We start from the raw sequence: 17312 nt of genomic DNA on the forward strand, positions 1-17312 counted from the left end.
TCGGGCTGTACCGGCCGCCTGCGCCCGAGCGGGGCGGGGGGGAAACACGGGTGTTCGCCCGGTCCCGGGGGTGCCCTGAGGGCTGTGGGGCGCTCGGGAGCCCCGTCCGTGGCCCGCTCCTCACCGTCTCACCCCGCGCGGTGTTCTCCCCGTCCCCCTTCCCCAAGACGCGGGACCCCTTGGTTAAGGCCAGAGAGAAAAACCCAAACGTTTCACAAGGAACTACCGCTGTCTCTTTTTGGGGTGCTCTTCAGATCTGCAAAAGCAAGAGGAGCGCGGAGAGCTGCTGCAGCCACTGACCTTCGTCTTACTGGTGTTGTGCTCTGTACTGCTGTACTTTAAGGTGTCTCTGATGGATCCTGGTTTTGTTAAGTCTGAAGAGGAAGTGAAGGTATATCACTTCATCAGTGGAAGAAAGTGGTGAGGCTATAAAATCTATAGGCTTTTTTTTTTTCTTTTTCCCAATCTGCTAAATAAAACCAGTCTGGAACAGTTTCTGTTGCAGTTGGCACAAAGGAAGCGTACACAGACCCTTGGAGATTAGGCCAGGCAGTCTGATTCATACTCTTTTAACTGCAGTAGGGTTCACAGACTGAACTGTGTATTATTTTACACCACTCTCCCATTGTAAGTGCCATTTGAGCGTAAGTCCTCTCTTGCATCAGAGGCCGCAGTACCCTATGGAACATATGTACGACCTATGTTATGCTAACCACCGCTAAGTGCAAAAAACCCCAAAGTGAATGGCAAACTTGGAAGAAAGTGCTCTCTGCAACTCTATTTATCAAACTGTTTATAGATTTGTTGCCCTCTCAGAGGACACATACTCAAACAACAGAGTGAGGTAAGTGGAGGTGCAAAGTTACAGTAACTGAGAGGTAAGCTACTCCTGGTTCACTGCCTTACAGATTGTGTACGACAAAAGAGACAGCACATTATCGATTTTAACCATCCATCATTAATATAAATGTTGGCTGTTACGAATAAGTAGCACTGCTTATACTGAAAAGATATCATTATTGTATTTGGAAGTGAAATCCAACCTTGTTTATTTTTGTCCCAAAGTGTAGCGCTGGCATCGGTGTGGTATCTTTTCCACAGTTATTTCTGCCTCTGTGCAAACGTTCTTTCTATAGTTACAGTAGCTTGTTCTCTCTCATTGTACCTTAACTGTCTGCAATGAAATTTCATGCCATAGTATTTATATAGCAACTTCTGTAGGAATTCTGAGGAATTATTTTAACTTTCCTACTGCCAGAGATAGCCAGCACTGTGTAAAGGATCCAGACAGCTCAGTCACACCAAGTGGGCTAATAGCTACTATACTTCAGACAGCAGCACACGAAAACTCCTTAGTCACTCACTCCCTGTCTCTATTTTGCAGGCAGGCAATATTGAGGAACAAAGCATGGTGATACCCCAGGTTCCAAGCAATATTAAGATGCGTCGTTGTGGTTACTGCATGGTGAAGGTAGGCATTCATAACACACTAGAAGAGAATGGGATCAGTGATTTGCAAGCTTACATTTCTTGGCAACATCTTTGCTGAGCTGCTGTTGCCTTTGTTTTTCTGCTCTGTCACTGCTGCTCGCTGCTCAGTGGTTGGGAGGCACGGCAGATCTGATTAATTCTGTCAAAGGGTCACTCTCCTCCTAAAAAACTCACAGAAAAAGTAAATACAGCTAGCAAATTGAATTCAGATACAGTCCTGAATTGGAAAGTGATCCAAATGAATTGCGTAGGTAAAGATGTAGTAGTGATGGACATTGGCATGTATACTAGTTTTCCCAGGTTGGAACAAGTCCCTGCTAATTCATAGAAACAAGAATCTTCTTTTGCCGTGGGAAAAATGTATTCTACATTCTCACTACCATGTCAGTCAGACCTTACAGTATTGTCAAAAAGGTTATTTTGAAGATGTCTTGATAGAGAGTCAGGAAAGTAGTTCAGCGTGACAAATAAGAACTGCTTGTAGCAGTGAGCTTGCTCAGAGGCCTAAAAACAACAAAACATTAGCCTGAATTGTAAAAGCACGAAGAAAAATTAGAGCATTTAAATTATCTCTTAAAACAGTTTGCCTAAAGCCTTTCAGAGCAATCCTTATCAGTTTAATAAAATCAAGCATTATCCCAGCTTTCATAAATTCCTGAAGAATATCTACCAGGAGAAGTGAGCTTATTGCAAGAGGAAAAGCAGGCAAAACATATATACGCTTCAGGGAACCAATCCTAGGAGGCACACTCACGCTACTTTCCTGAGCCAGGTCTTTCATCTTTTTTATTCCTGGTACGTGAGCTGCTTTCCTGTGCAAGTATCTTGTATTCACACACAAGTAGAGACACTTCTTCCTCTAGGCAGTCCTGTAAAGACATCCCATCCCTGTCCACTTTCTTCAATAGCTGTGGTCCTAGTTTTTCACCTCTGCACTCTGCTCTTGCTTTCCTGAATAGACCAATTGGCTCTGTCTCCCTTCTTTGCACACTGGACTTCCTATAAGTAGGTAGATAATAAAGAAAATGTATAGATAGAAGTAGTGTGGAAGAGTTGTTTAATTTGAATCTCACTCATTTGGGCGTGTACCAGGGGAATCCTGATCCCCTTCAGCTGCCTTAGGAATGTTTATGTTGTGCTGTTACCTCAATATAACATAGACTAACATAACATAGACTGGGTTGAGCAACCTGGTCTAGTGGGATGTGTCCCTGGCCTGGGTAGGTGGGTTGGAATGAGGTGATCTTTAAGGTCTCTTCCCACCCAACCCCATCTATGATTCTATGAATATGGAGTGCTTTTGGGACAGTACTGTTGGGGAGGAAGATGGTATAGCATGGTGCTCTCTTCCACCGAACAGGGAGTCGAACAGCAGTGCACTATTGCTAGTGTTTGTTTGGGTTTTGTTTTGCAGCAACCAATGCGAGCTAAGCACTGCCAGCTGTGCCAACACTGTGTACGGCGTTATGACCATCACTGCCCCTGGATTGAGAACTGTGTAGGAGAGAAGAATCACCCCCTCTTCATAGCCTACTTGAGCGTGCAGCTTGTAGTTCTGCTGTGGGGAGGTCATGTTGCTTGGTAAGGTCTGGAATCAGCACTTGGATCTCTGAGCTGGCTAAAAGTTTTGGTGCTCCTGAAGCCCCACTGAAGAGTTTACTGCAGTGACTGGATTGGCTTTGTATCTTCACCCTCTTTTGCACCCTGGAGATCAGTTCTTCCGAGGGTCAACACAGCTGATCAATAGTTGAGCAGAGTCTCGTAACTTTGGTTTCATTGTTCATTTTTGTTTTAAACTTAAATTAACAGAATTAACAACAGTAAAAAAGCTAACTAATTTTGCTTCAGTTACTGTAATATGATCTTTGTTTACAAATCAAAGTACTGGAAGCTCCAGTGGGGTTTCAGCTGTACGCCTGTTCAGGAGAGGAGTTAACTGAAGATGATTGTTTCTTAGAGCTGTCAGGGGAACCAGCATCTTTTAAACGTCTTAGAATCTAAGTCACTACTGGTGCAGTCTCCATAAGAGTTTGTAGAACATTAACTTTCTGTAGTCCATGACTATCAGAAGCTCACTAGTTTTGAATCAAACTTAAATGTGCCATCAAGTTTGCTTGGCTTATGTAACTAGTTCTACATCTTTAACCATTGACTTATTTTTCTTTGAATTGAAAGGTCAGGCCTCTACTTTGAACAGTCCTGGGACTGGCTGCAGCACAACATTTTCCTCCTCATGTCCTTCCTCCTGATAGTCATATTCACCATTGTTGTCCTTCTGCTGCTTATTTCGCACCTCTATCTGATCTCATGCAACACCACCACCTGGGAATTCATGTCACACCATCGCATCTCCTATCTGCGACACTCTGAGTTGGAGAATCCCTTTGACCAAGGGGTAATCCTCAATCTCTGGAGATTCTTCTGTTCAAGACACCTCACTGCATGGGAGAACATCTATTTCCACAGGAACAATGAGCCTGTCTAGTCACAGTAGCACCTACCTGGTAGAGTGCCAACACAGCTGCAGGTTGCTGGGTAAAGCTTTGCTAATGCAAACTGCTGCTGTTTCCTTGCATGGAACTTTAGTACATTGTGAACTATGCAACCTATTCCACCACCCGTTCATCCTGCAAATTACCTTTCAAGGATAATCAGGGTTATTTTTTTATATATGAGTAACACTGTTAAAGGGGAGACACTGGTTCTGGGAAGGGCAGCAGGGCTGATTTCTGGACTGAGCAAAGGTATCTCTCTAAATTTACTTCCTTTTGCTGACTGCATCCACATCTCCAGAAGAGATGCAAGAGTAGTGTGAGCATCCATGTTCACTTCTCTTCCCCAAAGTTTCCATCTGCTTTTGCTGCTAGTGAACAGCAGTTACTACAGACAAAACCAGCCAGAATCAATATAATTCCTGTGGCCTTTCTTCAACATAGTTCTCACTGTGAGAAGAATCGCAGTGCCTTTTGTCGGTAGTGTTGGGCATGTAATAGAAATATTTGAGTAAATATTTGGACAGTCAAAAGCAAATTTTATCTTAACCACATGCCTCAACTTAATGCTTTTCACAAAGATTTGAGTGTTAATAGTGTTCGTGTGCATGAAAAACAGCTCTAGGGCACCAAATTCAGCTTATGAGGTAATTGGCCTGTACTCTGTGACACCCTGACCAGCTTCCTAACAGTTTTTTCTTTAAGTTGATGGTGCTGTGAACAGTTCAGACTGTTTTGAACGAAGTCAGCAAAGAATGATACCATCCGCTTTTGTTTGGACAGAAAAGTAATACTTGCCTACTGAATGATTTCTGCAGATAACTTCATGCTCAGACCCCTCCTGTAGCGTGTCAGGAGACGACCAGTAGCAGAGGTGGGTACTTCTTGCCTCATTCAGCAAACACTGTTGTTAATACTGCTACCTCAACATACCAGTAAAAGTTTAATAGAAGAATACAAAGTTTAAATGCAAAACAAAATATTCTAGGTCCTGTTTCATTGCGATTAGGGGGTACTGATAGCTTTCTAGGATAGCAGCAAGCTTGTTTGCCATTGTAATAACAGGTCTTACTTCAAGTTTCCATGAGGAACTAAAAGGATATTTGGGATGACCAATTTTAGCTTTATAAACAGAAAAGGCTGTGGTATGAATTTAGTCCTGACCCTCTTTTGTTTAAAAAGAACCCCAAAACCCCATCACCACAACAAAACCTTAGTTATAGTTATTTTGTGCCTTAATTGCCTTGGCTCAGGAATTAACACCAGCTCAAGAGCACATCTGACAAGCTGGTAGGATGCACTCAGGGTTTAAAGTTGATAAGCACTCACAGAAGGACCGTGTAGTTACTAATACAGCACCATAGTCCAAAAGCAGTTTAAAAAACAGCAGAAGGATCCCTTTTTTGACCAACTCCAGAGTTTGTAATCTGTGTTTGTTCAGGGCAGAAACTCTTATCAGAGGGATATCAGAACACTTAAGATTTTTTTTCATAACAACTGTATACCATCAGAAAGGATTCTGCAGTTTGTTTGTGTCAGTGCAGTGTCTGCTAAAGTATGGCTCGTTTGCTACTTAACAATTTCTGGTTCTTCAGGTATCAAATAAAAATTTGTCAGCAGGTACTACAGTTCAAAACACACAGTTTTGCTCTGTTTGGGAATTCTTTTTAAAATGCACCAGGATGGTAATTTACAGTCTTTTTACTTTACTATAAGCTATAAATTAAAAGATTAAACATGCCTTTTTTGTTCTTTATGCTCTCTTTGAACCCAAATTCGAGGTTTGACCTGTGCTAACAATCCACTGTGCTACTTACCGCTTTACAGAAGCCTTGACCTTAGGAAAGGTCATAAAACACACTGTAGGGGCCAACAGCAAGCCAACCGTTACTATTCAAACAAGGGTGAGGAAAATGTGTATCCTGCTTTAAATTGGGCATTACTCAGCAAGGCAGAGCAGGAGGTTGCAAGGATATTTGTAAGCGGGAATTTCAGAAGCCATTGTACTTGAAAATATGAAATCTAGATCCAGGATGAATTATTTCTGTTTTGCACAAACATAGCTCTTACCTCTCTGAATTCTGAAGCACGTAGACCAGCCTTGATTTAATAATGACAGCTCACTAGCTGCACCCAAACCTTATCTCCAGATATAGCACAATTGTGTTAGTTCAACTTCTATCTACCTCTGCTGAAGACAAATTGAAAGAGTAATAGGTGTGTGTCCCTAATGTTGTTGGTGTGATGCTTCATTTCTGGATATCGATCCTTTTTTTCCCTAACAAGTTAACATGAATTTAAGAGAAAAAAAATTATCAAGTATAATTAGAAGATATGCTACCAGGCAGATGAAATCACCTTTAACTTACTGAGTTTCCAGTATTAACGCTATTATTATTTAACTATCCCAAAAAAGATTCAGGATATACACATTGAAAAAAATCTGTGAAGACACAACTTGACTGCAGTCATTTGTATGTGACAGCTGATGACACCATGCAATATGTACACAGACAACTTCAGTGAGAAGGAGGGAAGGGAGAAAATATTACTATTGATATTTAGAGAGAAAAATAAAATCCTGCCCGTTGAGCAGAATATGGTTAGCCCTCATATGAAACATTCAGCTAACACCAAGGAGATGAAAAGCTGAAATTCCATTATAAGAAAAGGTATCTTTATTTTTAAAAAAACCCTAGCGTGTGCAAAGCTGTAGCTTTTTCATATCATTAAAAACAATAACTGACATTTAGCATCCTCAAAGAAGTAGAAAGAAACTCCTTAAGATATATTACTTGGATCATTATGAAACCCAAACATTGTCTTGGTTGGGTTAAAATACATTCATTCTCTGGCATACATAATTATGAATGGGAATGGGCATAAAATGATTACAAAGAGGGAATGCTGCATATCTTCTCTAGAAAATAGGTGAGAAGCGGCCATTCCCGTACTACAATGCAACTTTAAAAAGCTGTGCTACTTACTTAGTCTTTCTGCAAAGAGTAACCTGGGTTGCAAAGGTGATTTGATTTCATTAAATTAAGTCCAGCTTAAATTCCCAATTTCCATCTATATTCAATGGCAGCAGAATTTATATCCAATCAAACATTAATTACTCCTTAAAGATAACTGACATCCAGTATCCTTCCAACAAATGAGGCTGAAAAAACCCACAGTAGGTTAACTTAACTTGCAGGGCACTCTCTTCCTGGGGTCATCAACACTACCAGTGCTACAAATTCTGTTGACTTTTCCATTGCCCATGCCAAGTCCTCTCTACATGCTTTCAAGGTGGTAACAATCCGTTCATGTTTCTTATAGCACAGGAATCAAACATTTAAAAGGTGTTGTGAGACAAAGTCAAAGTCCTTGAAGACAGTCTGCTCCTTACGGGTTAGGAGAGCAACCTCCTCTGGAGGAGTAAGGATCGGCTTTTGTGATGTAAACTCCTCATCAAAATTGCTAATGTCAGTGGGATCTCTTAAAGTGGGCACAAAAGGGGGCTTCAGAGTTCTGGCAAACAAGGCATCCCAATCAATTTCCTGTAAGAGAAGGGAGCGAACATGTGAGATAGACATTAAGATTATTTATGAAACATGAAAGTAAGAGGAAGGATTGCAGCCTCCCTTGCAACATGTCTTATTAAGAGAGAGAGAGAGAGAGAAAATTGAAAAAATGCCAGCATAGCGGGTGTAGGCCAGGTAGTACAGAGATTCCTTACAGTCTAAGGCTGTTCTTCAGAACACCAACAAAGTTACAGCTCAAACTATATTTAGGAGGGACAAAACTAAAGCACAGTTGTGGTCAGGTGGATCTGTGGACTTCCCAGCAATTTCTGCTGACATCTTAATTCTTTTCTTACTCCAGTGCAAAGCCAGCCAGGGGCTACAAGTCTAATAACTTCTGGCAGACGGGTAATGACAAGGAGGAATGGTAACCCTTTGTCGGGAACCCTTGACCTAAAGCAAATGTGTCTTTAACCTCAATTTCTCTCAGGATTCATGCATATCCTGCAAGTGCAGGTGCCATCAAATTGACTGGAAATCACTGTCATCACTGGACAGTATCTTTGACTGCTGCAGTTTGATTTAAACAGGGGTGTTTGTTGATGGCTCAAAAAGTAGGTATATTTGTACACAGAAGCAGCACCAGCAGAAATAACAAACTGGCTCTGGAAGCTTACAGATCCCAGAAAACACACTTGGAGGATGTTATTTTAAACATGAATCAAAACACGTATTCCTGAATACAGCATGAGGTGCAACAGAAACTACCACTAAGATCTCACTGAAAACTAACAGAACTGTGCCTCAATACCAACAGAAAGCAAATCACTTGCAGCTCAAACACAAGAGATGAGGGGGAGGGATAAGGTGCGTTCCTACCTTAAAAAAGGCCTGGATTTTAATCTCTTCTGCATCTTTTTCCCCTGCTCCCAGTCTACGCTCTGGGCATTTCCGAAGAAGCTGCGGGCAATACCAAATACCAAATTTCAAAGTTCAAAATTAAACAACTGGAACAAAGATGGACAGAAATAACATTCCAGAAAGAAAAACAAAAAGAAGGAGATGGACTGACCCGTCACTATCTTCTCATTCTCACTTTGCAGCAAGGTTATAATCTGCTAGCAATAGCTCAGACCTAGTTCCTTGTAAACAACTTGCCAACATCAATAAGATACCTGCTATAAACTACATGAAGCGTCTCATCTTAGTTGTGCACCTGTGTCTAATGGGTCACATTCAAAAACTGAATCAAGCCATCTCCACTGAATGATTCTGACATTCCTGCACTTGAACAAACACTTCTCCCATTTCAGAGTTAGCAGCAACAGACCTCAGTAAGAGGCCTGCTTAGTCATCCTCAGACACAAGAATAGCATTTATGTAAAGAGAAAGAAAGGAAAAATATGTGTAAATTTAAAATGTTTCCTTAGTCTGTGTAGGCAGCTCCAGTTTACACACACAAATGCTATCCCATCCTAATAGAGTCCCTCTGGATCCACTTACACAGTAAATGCAAATTCCTCAGGCTCCCAGACACCCATCAATCCCATTACCTTACGGATTATAGAAAGTGCCTCAGATGAAAGGAATCGTGGATATCGGACTTCATCGTTGACAATACTGTCAAAGACTTCTTCCTCATCATCTCCAGGGAATGGTGACTGCAATTGTGACATTTTATTATTTAATCCACATAGCACCCATTCCTCACTATTAAATAGGGATGAGAATAGCAGGGAGTTGTACGGATTAATTAGTGTTTGCCAGGCACTATGAACGAGAAAAATTTAAATTAAGTACTAATAAATAGTTGGCTACATTCAGCAAAATTTTATCTCAGGTGGTCGGGTACTACTCTCCTCAAGACTGCTTAGTGAGATCCTCTGAGAGAAAGGTGGTCTTACCTCACCAACAAGCATCTCATAAATGAGAACACCCAGTCCCCACCAGTCTACTGCCCGAGTGTATGAAATGTCCGTCAGGACTTCTGGAGCCAGAAATTCAGGAGTGCCGCAGAAGGTGTTTGTGCGGTCTCCAAAACCTATTCCTGTAGGAAAAGAACACTTGCAAAATCCAGCACACATTACTAAATGGATCACATGCAGTCTCACCTTCTGAAAGCCATAGATTATCACTTGATAATCTAATGCTTTTAACTGGGCAAGGGCTGTCATTAATGATTCTAAATGCCAATAAGGAAGTATGAAACATGAGGCCTCTAAAAACTCCAAATAAGAAATATATAGGCAACACTTAAACAGTAAAACCATGGACACTTCCTGAACATTCCATTGCTCATTTACTCAAGCACGTGTTTTGTAGTATCCTATATTCTGGCTCCTTTGAGCAAATGAGCACACTGTAAACTCCTTCACAGGTTTCCTGACGATTAAAGGACAAAGTACTCTTTCCAAGTTCATCATGGCCAGACAGGTGAGGGTTTTTTGTTGTTTGGTTTGTTAGGGTGTGTGTGTTTTGGTTTTGGTGGGTTTTGTTTTATTTTTAAGATGGAGCTGAATACAAGTTAAACACAGCCACCTCAGTACCTGTATTTGGGTTGAAAGTCGATGATCTTCAAGGTCCCTTTCAACCTAAACCATTCTATGATTCTATGATCCCAAACTGGTTCTGATGGTTCAATTTTGGCTTCACCGAAGTCACTCACCTTCTTTACACAACCCAAAATCTGCGATCTTCACAAACCCTTCAGCATCTAAAAGCAGATTATCCAATTTCAGGTCCCTGCAGGCAAAGGAGAGGAAAGAAAATGGTGGATGAAGTTCGAGGATTGCCATCCAACATCTTTTTTTGCAAGAGGCAGAAACTAGATATGAATAAAGAGAATAAAATCTAAATTGAGTAAAGTCTACATTTGGTTTAAATAACATATTATTTGGAAAATTCCCCTTAATTTATTGACATTTTCCTCTTAATGAAAGGCTCACAAAGCAGCTTAGAGCTGGGTGGGGCTTATTCATCTGGAAAAGAGCATCCCACAACAGCATGACAAATTACTTGACTATCACAGTAAAAAAAAGAAAGTAGTGACTTACAGGTGCCCCCCCGAAGTTATTGACATGTCACAGAGGATTAATCACCTGCAACACATCAGATGAATAGCTTCTAGATGACTTTCTTTACTGTAAGCACGATGAACATGCTGATAGCAACAGGCAAGAGGAAAATAAAGACAGACAGAAAGATTAGAAACCCTAGCAAGATAGTGAGCTCCAGACATATAGCTACAGGAAAAATAAACTTTCAAGTTGCTGAACTGTCTTATACTTGATTCTTTGCTGCATTACCTATAAACAATTTTCTTCTCATGCAAGAACTGGAGCCCCAAGACTACGCAGGCTGTATAAAACCTAAAAGAGAGAAATAGTTATCAGGAAATATCTATGACAATCAAGTTAAAAATTTTTAGTGCCTGGAAACTAGGCTAATTCTAACTCACTGTGCTACATGCTCCGGAAAGACATCTTCATGTATGCGCATCATAAGATCACCACCCGGGGTATATTCCATCACAAAACAAGCATGATGAGGTGTCTGGAAGCATGCAAACATGTTCACAAGGAATGGATGATCAGAAGAATTGACCACTTCAAATATTCGCTTCTCACAGTTCAAGCTGCCAGGATACAAAGAAAGAAAACGTCAATGTTAAAACTTGTCAGAAAAGCCTGTTTTGAGAAAAACAAGATGAAAAAGAAAATCTTTACATCTCAAGTTACAGAAAAAAAAAAAGTGAGGGCTAATACATATTTATCTTACATACCTCCAAACCTTGAGTTTTAGAGTGTTCTTCAGGTGTTATTCCACCAGAAGCTAGAAAGCAGTGATGTTATAAAGTTCCTTACTTTAGTTACCCAAGCCTTCAGGTCACATTTAACCTTAATAATACTGTGACCAGTACACATCATACCTACCGACATTTGATTACAGGTGTGTTAATGTAGCCTCTGGCAATAGATGGTACCATCTCTAAACAAAGCTCACCTATCAATTTCATCTCTCCTAATAATATCTTTTTTCTTCAAGGCTTTGATAGCATACAGCTTCCCAGTTGCCTTATATTGGGCCAGCAGTACCTGAAAGACAACAGAAAACCTGTACTTCAAACAAATCTGTTATTTCCTTATTGGATTACTTTGACTCCCATTGACACAAATGATTTCCATCCATTCCAGACAGTTATTCTCAAAACCAAGCTCAAGTAACTCCAGAAATGGAGAACATTATTTCCTGCTCCTTGTGCTGCAGCACACAGTCCAGAAGGATGTCAGTGTAAGTTATATTCTTTTCACAAACAGTAGTATCACAGATGGTCGAGCACTTTATGAGCACCTCAGAGCTCTCACAGCATGCAACTACACACACAATATTTGAGAATGGAGCTATTCCACTAGTGATCACAACGATAATGAAAGGAACGGTAATGATGTGCTTTATGAAATGACTTAGCACTCCCTGGATGGTTTTCTCCAGGCTTTGAAGCCACAAATCTTCAGGAATTTTGACTGTTAACAGGAATTATCAGCTGTTTATATAGTTGGGGTTGTTTTCTATATCTGCACTGCAACAAATCTCTTTGGTACGGCAGTGTTTCTATTCAGACTCTGAGGCAGAGACCCATCTTAACAACCACAGTCCTACTGCCCTCCTCCACAAAGTGTACACTTATACACTACCTTCCCAAAGTGGCCACGTCCCAGCATGGCTATGCAGTGAAAATCCTCAAGCTGAACTGTCCTTTTCCTGCAAACAAACAAAGAAGAATTGCTGGGACAATACCCAAAAGATCCTGAAAACTTAGGCTTGCTGCTGTTGTTCTGCCACTCCAAAAAAGGAGCAGGTAACAATAAGGTAAGGAAACTGCTTCCAGTGGCAGCAGTCTGATTTCCATCTCTACTGGCAACACGAGCAATGATTCTGACTCTCCAAAGCCTTGCTTGCTCTCTCTGTTACTTCCCATAACAGGGTTAGTTCCCTTTCAACCCCATCCTTGGGACAGCAAAATGCAATTTTCCCTAAAATCTTTTCAGCAGACTGAACAGCAATTGTGTTAATCAGACATGAATGTGTATAGTACAAGTAGGACAAGGGCATAAGAAGTTCTTGAACAGTAATTGGAAGTGAAACACGGTGAGACAACAGACATAAAATGTTGCTGGAAAATAAGTAGCTGAATAAAAAGATGCTACAGAATGTTATGTCAGCCACAAGGTGTTACCAAGGAAACGAAGGCTGCAGAATTGCTTGGAAAGAATTAAAAAAAAACCCAACCAAAAACCCACACTCTAAATGCTTTAGTCCAGAATCATCTTTAAATGACAGCAGACACTCCATACTCCTCCACTGAGTGAAATGAAGGGCTAAGTATCTACTCATGAAGGACTCAACCCCCTCCTCAGCCTTCTCAGTGAGAAGGCAGGTGGGTGCCTGACTGCATCCTGACTACAGCGTTTGAATATGGGACCCCTCAAAAGCGATGATGAAGTTATGAACATAATTCTATGATCTGACCTGCAAGATCAGCTTAGATAGATTTTGCTATTTGTGCTTTTTTGGTCAGTATTTGTTCAACTTTTTTTTTTTTTTTAATTGTCCTTTTTTGCTATACTTACTACTGTATATCCTTGCTACATACAAATTGCGTACATGTAACTGTCAGACTATAAACAACTTGCTGTTTTATATCTCCCTATGTAATGAAAGACAGTGTATCTTGAGTATCAATAGAAACAGAAGTGTGAGGGATGCTAGAAGTGTTTCCAAAATGTGTTACTTAGAATGCAGGCAAGTACTACACCATAAAACTTCAAACACAAGGAAGCACTTGAAAACAGTTAAGCAACTTCACCTTCTACTAAAGTCATCTATTATATTGTAGTGTACAGCCTATCAACAGGCTAAGTATTGGGGTTAATAAGCAGATAAGGCGCAGCAGACATTTGGACAAGTGAATTTGGGAGAAGACTTTTCACAGTATTGTCTACATTCAGCACTAAGAGTCTGCTCCTGAGAAACTAAAGCGTACCTTGAGCAGAATTTTAGACTGCATGCTCAAAAATTGCAGCCCAGTACCTCTTTAATCTGTGACCCAAGACAGACCATGCTGTCCATAATTACCTTGGAGATGCTGGGATTGGAAATTCTGTTAGTGCAGAGCCACAAGACTTCTCAACATGCAGCCTCTTCAGACACTAGGAACAGAAAGAAAATTACAGTGGATCATCCTCTGAAATCAGCAAGTCTGACCTGAACACCCGCATCCAAATTTTCTCCTCTGTTATGATCCAACATAACTACAGATAACTTCTTGCAGTTGGTCATCACCTGTGCTTGGAGGGAAACAGCATGAAAACAGATTGTCTATAGTCACACAAAACTATTCCCATGTACAATATTTTTTGATAGTGTCAAATCTTTTAAAATAAGTGCTTTTAAAAGTCTAGGAAAAAACATTTCCTTTCTAGAAAAAAGGTATCTCATGTCCTAAAAAGAGTCACAATGCTCAAAGAATGCAGTTTCCTCCAAAGCCAAATGAGAAAGGGTAAGATGTGGTAGAACACAGGTCATTAACCATTGCACCACTCAAAACAATTTTCCTGCTCCTTCCTGTCAGAGAAGTAGAGCTCTTCTTGGTTTTGCCCGGTTTCTTTAATGACAGAGAACTTAATTGGGTCCTAAAAGCCTGCTGACCTTCCTTCCCTGCTTTATCTGTGTAGTCACCTGTTCTGTATTCTTGGCCTGAACTCCCAATGCTGACCTACCTCCCATTTTGCTTCTCCAAGAAAAGGAACTTCTAATTTAAAAAAAGAAGAAAGGCAAAACAAACAGGAAAAGGGAAGGCAAAACAAACAGGAAAAGGGAAGGCAAAACAAACAGGAAAAGGGAAGGCAAAACAAACAGGAAAAGGGAAGGCAAAACAGGAGGTACAACACTTTCGTGAAAACTCCATGCCAAAATAGTTCACTGGATTCCAAATCCCTGGAGATGAGCCAACTAATGAGGAGGCACCCGCCTAAAGTATAGTTAATTTATCCAGTAATAAACAAACAGGAAGAATCAGGCTCGAAAGCACACCAACAAAGAAAAGTCTCCCTATTAGCCCCATTAGTCTCCCTATTACCGGAGAATCTGCAGGAGGCGGTGTTGATTCTTTGGAGTTGGCCATCAAAAAAAGTCGTGGAGGCTTGGGTGGTGCTTCATCAGCAAATGTAAGCTTAGCCACAGGAAAGTCACTGCATTTGTAAGACAAAATTGAAGGAGATTGCCTTAGGGCAGAACACGATACACAGACACCTTTGGATCACCTTTGCTATATAAGCAAAGTCCAATACACTGGACAACTGAACTCACACCACAAGTCTGTGAAGTATCAACAAGACATACGCTCTCTGAAATGAATAAAAAGAAAATGTGCTATTATGTTGTTGATGGTTAGAGTCATGTTTCAGTACTAGCTCTGAAACACAATTTGTAGAAATAAGTCACTATGATCAAGAATTTAAAGGAAGTCTTGATTTTAATAGCAACGCAGTAGTTGATTTTTTTTTTCCTAGGTCTTGTGAATCAGTGGGAATACTCTTTTAGAGAATGACTAAGTATCTAAAAATTAATTCAGACAATTTTAGAAAATTATTATTTAGAGAATTTTCTTCTACAGCATATTTAAAAGCTTAGCTATGTACCTTCTAAATGCTACATTATGCTAGTGGTTGGAGGGGCACATGTAATCTCCTGAAAGAAGAGTCGTTTTCACAACAATCACATTGTGACCTTGCATAAAGTTCAGTTACAATACTAGTTAAGACATTTAATAAGTGGAATTTTCTTTCCTTTACAGTGTAGAACCAGTACATCTTTTTGTGCATATAAAATAACTTTCGAAAATCTGCTTTTGTTTTTTTTACTGTATCATAGTGTTTACATATCACCACTTTTATAGCCAAAGTTCTCACTGCAGAGCAAAGGAAAGCTGCTGAAGTTCCTCTGGCTCTGGAACACACTGCTTGTTAGGACAGCAATTCTGGAAATCAGTCTAACTGCTAACAATAAATCAGAGCTAGCCACAGCATATTGAACACCCCACTGAAACCACACCGTTTCAGGCAGCATTGGCTCTTCTTAAAATCCTGAATTAAGTTCCACAGATAAAATTTTCACATCAGTATCCTCCTCCGTGTTAGTAAGGTGCAACTTAATTTTAAGATCTATCCTACACCTGTTCCAGCGTGCCACCCAGCAACACTTAGAACACAACTTACCAACTCAGTTTGGACACTGAATCAACATGACTTTGTGGGGGAACTGGAGAGAAGTCTGTGTGAATGGGGTCATGAAGTGGGGGACTTAGCGTGCTCATGGAACTACACGGAGGAAGGAAACTCATCATCAGGCGACCCCAAGCAGCAACATTTATGTTCATTTGAGGAGCTCGGAGAAATTCCTTCCCTGGAGGAGTCAGAGTCAAAACACCAGTGAGATTACAACACAAATTACAATCTAATGTACTGTTAAATTATAATTTCCACCCAAACACCCGTGGGTTACTCAAAAAGGTAGCCCATCGTAGGGAGAATGGGCTTGTTTTTAGGAAAGAAAGTTTAATAATGAAGATGAGACAGATATACTACTTCACCTACATTCAGATTCATATAATATCATACCAATCCTCAAGCAGAAACTGCATAAAACATTAAGAATTTATTTTAAGTCAGCTTTTCCTCTATTTCAACACTGCATTTTAATCATGCAGCCTGTTAACAGCAAGTTTCTGAAAATATCATAAAAAGAGTAAAACATTTGGGATATTGTCATTATTTTTACTACTTCCTGAAGAACATAAATACAAAAATCTCATTTATCCTCACTGCCAGGAGTCTTCAGTACCTAAAGTCTTACCTTATTCAGCTTCACAAGAAAGATTTTGCAGACAAAGAAAGAATGTAAGTTATTCCAGTCCCTAAACTGTGGATCTGAGATGCCAGCTCTAAAGACCTGACAGACAATCAGTAACCTGTTTGTGCTACAGTCTTCCATAATTCTGAGTTTTCCAGAAAACCTTCCAATACCTGGTTGAACCAATTGCTGATTAAATTAGTACAGCTTGAGTCCTGGACCTTGCTGAGAAGTCTGTTAAATAACTACTAATTATATTTTCCTAACAATGTTAATTGTGAATAGAAACACCGCAACAATATCACATTTCACACCATGCTGCAGCCAGGCTGCCTGCACTTTTTGCGACTGAACAAACTTTCACATTCTAATAAAGCCCACCTACTTACAGTAATTAGCGAGCATTTTAATGTCTCCCAAATTTAATGAGATAGGATTGCATGCCAGCCTGCTTGTGCAAAACCCTGCCCTCACCTACACACGCTACATAGTAAGCAGTCAGCTGTCTAGCAGATTACCTTTCTGTTTGGGGAAAATGCGTTTCTGTCGCTGCAGTTTTGGCTTTCTCTCAATGACAGGATTACAGAACATCACCTGTCAGAGAAGCAAAGAGGATTTGTCAGGATACTCCATTTACACTGTGAACACAAAAACTTTCACACATGCCTGTTCTCTCATCAAATTCTCCATTCATATCTGTTTGGTAAGTTAGGAGTCACTCCCCCAGACAGACTCTGGAGTGTGTTATTCTAGCTTCACCCTCTAAACACCTATTACTTCAACTGTGGTTTTAGATGTTGGAATTTTCTGCTGCCTGAAATGCAGAAAAACCCCCAAAATTATGACCAATTCATATCCCAAACAAAATTAATCTAATTTGTAAAACTATATATAAAAAACATAGCCATTT

At 40.3% G+C, this 17312-nt stretch overlaps 2 protein-coding genes across 2 annotated transcripts in view; one reads left to right on the forward strand and one right to left on the reverse strand.

Moving 5' to 3' along the window:
* Positions 1 to 4157, forward strand: part of ZDHHC12 (zinc finger, DHHC-type containing 12) — a 5186-nt gene extending 1029 nt beyond the window's left edge. Inside the window, 5 exon segments of the mRNA XM_009888062.1 lie at positions 168 to 249; positions 252 to 391; positions 1385 to 1471; positions 2906 to 3072; positions 3667 to 4157. Of these exon segments, the coding sequence (XP_009886364.1) occupies positions 168 to 249; positions 252 to 391; positions 1385 to 1471; positions 2906 to 3072; positions 3667 to 3976 (786 nt within the window). The 3' untranslated portion in view covers positions 3977 to 4157.
* Positions 4158 to 7137: 2980 nt separating this feature from the next.
* PKN3 (protein kinase N3) overlaps positions 7138 to 17312 on the reverse strand; it is a 15810-nt gene continuing 5635 nt past the window's right edge. The window contains exons 9-22 of the mRNA XM_009888063.1: positions 16921 to 16996; positions 15784 to 15955; positions 14631 to 14742; positions 13757 to 13834; positions 13628 to 13701; positions 12187 to 12253; positions 11495 to 11586; positions 10950 to 11126; positions 10798 to 10860; positions 10158 to 10234; positions 9397 to 9539; positions 9046 to 9153; positions 8372 to 8452; positions 7138 to 7528 (exon numbers count right to left, since the gene is read on the reverse strand). Of these exons, the coding sequence (XP_009886365.1) occupies positions 7316 to 7528; positions 8372 to 8452; positions 9046 to 9153; positions 9397 to 9539; positions 10158 to 10234; positions 10798 to 10860; positions 10950 to 11126; positions 11495 to 11586; positions 12187 to 12253; positions 13628 to 13701; positions 13757 to 13834; positions 14631 to 14742; positions 15784 to 15955; positions 16921 to 16996 (1533 nt within the window). The 3' untranslated portion in view covers positions 7138 to 7315. The remainder of the gene's footprint in view (positions 7529 to 8371; positions 8453 to 9045; positions 9154 to 9396; positions 9540 to 10157; positions 10235 to 10797; positions 10861 to 10949; positions 11127 to 11494; positions 11587 to 12186; positions 12254 to 13627; positions 13702 to 13756; positions 13835 to 14630; positions 14743 to 15783; positions 15956 to 16920; positions 16997 to 17312) is intronic.

Source organism: Charadrius vociferus, unplaced genomic scaffold (genome assembly GCF_000708025.1).
Source record: "Charadrius vociferus isolate BGI_N301 unplaced genomic scaffold, ASM70802v2 scaffold56, whole genome shotgun sequence".
Classification (NCBI taxonomy): Eukaryota; Metazoa; Chordata; class Aves; order Charadriiformes; family Charadriidae; genus Charadrius; species Charadrius vociferus.